Here is a 5,000-nt window from a genome sequence, read left to right as displayed (position 1 = left end):
ACAAACCTGGCTGATTTAAATGCTTTTGCAAACTTCGTATTGTTTGGTTTATGAGTTTTGTTTTGTTTGTCATGTGAGAAATTATAAGCCAAGGACCAATTAAACCTTCCACATTTTCGCATCGTTCGTAAGATATTTTCAAAGACTCCTGCTTCTGTGATGTTGTGCTTATCCTCTAAAGCCCTTTATCGTTGAACTACAAAACAGGTTAGTTTGAGGTTTACATGTTCGATTTTCTGAGAACTTTTTCGAAACTCAAGGACAAAATGCCTGCATATACAACAACTGCTGAACCACAAAACTATTAAGCGCTTGAGGCCCTGACTTTTTTGTGTATCCACATTCCAGAAATCGACGAATACAAGATTAGTGTCCAGTAACATTGAACAAAGAAATTAAAAATTTGCTTTTTTTGCCATCAAAAATGGGGGGTCGACTTATACACGGGATCGACTTATACACAGGTAAATACGGTAGGTGTCCCAAAGTTTCACAAAATTGCTGTATTTTAGTTATCTGTGATTACGTTGTTTTTAGACCTTGTAATTGTCTTAATAATAATTTTCTGTAAATAATATTTGTGTGAGTTAAAATAAAAATTGACTTGACTTGTGTTAATGCCATTAAAAGTCACAAGTGTCGTAGCCTTCTGCAGATCCCACTTGACAGTTGGTGCAGTTTCTGTGTTCAAACCATATCATCAAGGAACAAAGAATTTCAAGGTAAAATCAGAGAAAAAGCCAAATACTTCATGTTATCATCAGGGGCAATCAACAGTACAATGAACTTTATTTGAATTTGAGGTACCACTAAATAATGCTAATATCACTGTAATAGGAGGAAAACGTTAAGTTTTCCAGCAGCAGCTACCCAACTATCATTTTGTGAGAAGTGTGTCAGTAAACCATTGTTCAGCGCTTCTGCAAACCATGTCGAATTTCTCCGTCAAGCTTGGCTGATTTCCCCAATGTGCCAGCACTAAAGTTCTATTCGGTTCTTTTTGGAACTTGCTGCTTCCAAATAAATTATATTCCAAAGAACTTAACATTTTGGAGTTGGTGGAAGAAGTGGAACGATGCACTTTTTTCTAGAATGATCGGGACTGTAAATAACACTAATGCCAAATCCCGTAGGAAGTACAACTATAATGTCTTCTTTCGAACAAACCAATTTTGGATGATTTCTCTCCGCCCTTCTTTTAAAGATTTTTGAAAAAAAAACTGAAGTTCAAGCAACAGCAGCTGTAAACAGAACCTAAACATAATTCCTGTTCAAATCCTTCTCGGCAGCCATAATTTGATCAGCTGTTAACCGCTTTTTTTGCAATTGTGTAAGCAATCGGAGAGAGGCTCCAAGAGCTCTATTATTTTTCGGCCACTCGGAGTAAAGTCCAGATTCTGGACTACCAGCAGACGACTTGTTAAAATTGTAAATTGCCGAAATTGAATCAGGCGTACAACCTGTACCTTTTCTGCCCTGTCTAAGGAAAAGTACGCCTGACCACAGGTTAGGAGTTGCCACTTTGCTGCTACTATTGCTAACATAAAATTAATACGCAAATGAAAAATTCATTTTGTTCTTTGCTACGTGCACGATCACTTGCCATTTTCAGCGGTTACCTTAAACAAGTATTACAGGCTCATAGTTTGTTTTGTTAAACCACTGGCAACACAATACAGCGCAACTAAATTTGAGTACCTTGTCGCAAAATTGTGACTGGATTTTTGTTCAATTTCGAGCCTTGATGCTGGATATCAAAATTGGGCTTGTATATAATATTATATAATAAAGTTTCTATATAATGCGCGCTCTCATTGGTTTAAACAGCATGCTTTATGAGAGTACAAAGCACAGAACAAACGAAAGCTCATGCCATCATCCGCAGAAATGGCAGAAAAATTTCCGAATTTTTCCCTGGGTATTATTGAAGCTGTCAGTTACAGGCTTGCTCAGATATTCTGTGAAGTGCTTTGGATGGAAGACCTCAGCCGTCGCCTGGTCCAGGAGTTCTTTCAAGCTCAGAAAGTCCTCACACTGGAGTTCTTCATTTACAAAATTCCCAACAGGTTTTCAGATTCCAGCCGCAAGCAATGAACAGTTTGTTTTCCAATTGTCATGTCGGAAACGTGCAGGTTTTCATGGGCAACAATTCGGCCGGTTTTCACTGAACTTAATTATTTAGATCCTCTTTTTTGCTGTTTTTACGGACTGAAACCGAACATTGAGGCACTTGTTTTTCCATAAATTCGAATTTTGTGTGATTTCTGTGAAGCCACTTTCCAGTTGATTGATGTTTTGACAAGCCTTTGTTTCATTAACCAATCAAATAATTTTAAACATTTTTACAAGCGCTCTGATTGTTCCAAATTAGCGTGCTTTGTCAGAGTATAAAGCACTGTGCCGACGACACATCAGTTCGCCACAAGGAGCGGTCGCTTTAAAAATAGAGTAGAATTTTTGAAGAAAATTACTTGTTCTTTATCATAAAAGAAATAAAGAAGCCTTGACTGTGCTCTGTTCTGTTGTAAAGCACTTAGGAAGCGGCTAGAGCACTCAAGAAGTAGGGATAAACACTCGCCTATCGGCTCGTGTTTCCCCCTACACTTCTTTCGTGCTCTAGCCGCTTACTGCGTGCTTTACAAACAGAACAGAGCACAGTCAAGGCTTCTTGATTTGTTAAATACACATTTCTATACATAGTTACATGTAAGTGGCTTGATAGGCAAGTGTCTTCCACAATTACTTTACAATGTTAAAAGAACTTTTGTTAAAATAAATCAATCTTGCATAAACTTATCTTACACCTTCCAGACGATACAACACAAATACTGTTATTGCAACAGTACAATGTTTTTTAAAACATTTTTCATATTTTTTTTGCCACAATCCTTTAATTACCGCTGTGACAAAACAAAAATCAATATTATTCTTACTTTTCTTTGGATTTCAAAACTATGTTAACTAAACACTAAGCGACCAAAGTTTTAACCATTGATTTAAAAAAGACACTTGTTTATTTCAAATGGAATTTTCCTACAATGTATTTAATGGTCCGCCATTACTAACTTTAAGTTCTTGAGAGAACTGGATTGAGGAGAAAATGACATCAAAGGTTCAGTAGTTTACGAACGAAATGCGTGTGTACACCGCAGAATTAATATGCAGCACCGCAGTTTTGGGCTTTCAGACTTTTAAACTCGCGTTTATATAATTTTATAATTAGCTGCACTCACTCATTGAAATTTTAAGCGAGTGGGCCTTTGACATCACTTTTCCCTGGATCCAACCAGTTTTGAACGTGAGTACAGTGATGGCGGACCGTGAAATCCAAAACTAACACTCAAAGTAAACAGCCTTTGGATAAAAGTAAAGGTTCAAAATTTTGCCAGTCAGGTGTTAAGCAAACACAATTTCAAAACCTGAAGAAAAAAAGGAAGGAAGTGATTTTTTTTTACCACAGGGACACTAAATCAAATAATTTATACAAGGATTATAAACATCATTATACAAAGCCCTTTGGAATTTACCTTTAACATTCCACACATCAACAGATTTGTAAATAAACAGTCTGGGAAATTTCAAACCACTGGGGCAGTGAATTGAATAAGCTTAGTTCCAAAACTTTGAATAATAAGGACTTTCAAATTGTCAAAGAGCAAGGTTGTGAACTGATGATATGTTATGATCAATGATCATCAGTATACAATAAGAAAAAAAAATTACAGCACTGCTTTGTTAGTTGAGATATGAACCAATGGTAATAATAAATTCTCTGCATCATATTTTTTGACCTAAAAAGGGCTTGGTTGAGGAAGGATCAAGAAATAGATAATAATAAAAATACAAGTTGTTATAATGCATACTGGTATCCTCTGAAAGGTGCATGACGAACTTAGTTGTTTTACAACTAAACAACTAGGCACAGAGCATTTGCATCTATTTGGCAACTTTGATAAGTTCAAAAGGGAAAAATCGGTCAAAATAAAGTGAGGAACAAAATTTAAACCATTGCCTTCATTCGCAAATTTTTCAAACAGATTAACAATAATAATTTTATGACACGCACCACTGGTGTGTTAAGATGCGAATTCATGCATTGTATACATTATTATTGTGGGTATGTCTACAAGAGATGGTTGACTGCCAAGAAGGAGAAAAAGAAAAGAATATTTCCCTGTACATGTATGCACTGAAATCCTATCACAAATTTCTTATTATCTGAATAAAGTTGGAGTGAATGCAATCAATATTAATAAGGTCACCAAATGACAAATTAGTTCAAACTAGTGAATCTGACAGCTCTTCAACCATGACTTCAAGCCTCTCAATGTTACTCCTTGCAAGAACATTAATCAGCTTAATCTCTTGAAAGATGTACATTTAATACAACTACAAAGATAGCTCACGAAAGCCCAGGAAGTAAAGCTTGGATGAATATTCAGTTATAAAATTATTGTAATGAATTCAGGTGTGTGATAATCATAACAGAAGAAGGGAGTTTCTCTGTTTTAAAACAATACGGAAATGTCGGTGGATTCATTACATCACCTGGTCCAACAGTTGTGCAACTAGGTATTTGAACCAAAACACAACATTTTGACTTACTGCTTGTATCCTTCCTCATGCCGCCAGTGTTGTTAGTAGCCCAGTTTACCTTGATATTCTGTGCAGTACATGCAAAGAAAGAAGAATGAAACCATGAACATCATTAATTATTCATAACCAATTGATCTTCTTAAAATAGAAAGCTGCCAACTACAGGTATTCACTGCATCAGGCAGGTGGCCTGCAAGAGAAGTAAGCATGGATTCTCAGGAGTCCAAGGCTGAATCAAATGTCCAACTTCTTTTCTAGTTTCAATCGACATAACATGTCAAAAGAAGTAGTGGCAAGTTATCAGAAACTCTATCACTTAGAAGTTCCCTTACTTCCAAGTAGTGGATCTCTCTTACCTACTGGGAATGTTATTGTTTAAATACAGTATTTATAAATTCTCTCCC

At 36.1% G+C, this 5,000-nt stretch overlaps 1 protein-coding gene across 4 annotated transcripts in view; it reads right to left on the bottom strand.

Annotated features, from left to right (window-relative positions):
• The window catches only part of LOC138006726 (nucleolysin TIAR-like), a 33,400-nt gene that overhangs the window by 18,720 nt on the left and 9,680 nt on the right, over nucleotides 1-5,000 (bottom strand). For all 4 annotated transcript variants that reach the window (XM_068853226.1, XM_068853228.1, XM_068853227.1 and 1 more), the window contains exon 5: nucleotides 4,606-4,663. In XM_068853226.1, the coding sequence (XP_068709327.1) occupies nucleotides 4,606-4,663 (58 nt within the window). The remainder of the gene's footprint in view (nucleotides 1-4,605; nucleotides 4,664-5,000) is intronic.

The sequence above is a fragment of the Montipora foliosa genome, chromosome 6 (genome assembly GCF_036669935.1).
Source record: "Montipora foliosa isolate CH-2021 chromosome 6, ASM3666993v2, whole genome shotgun sequence".
In the NCBI taxonomy this organism is placed as follows: Eukaryota; Metazoa; Cnidaria; class Anthozoa; order Scleractinia; family Acroporidae; genus Montipora; species Montipora foliosa.
This window is presented reverse-complemented; position numbering and strand designations above follow the sequence as displayed.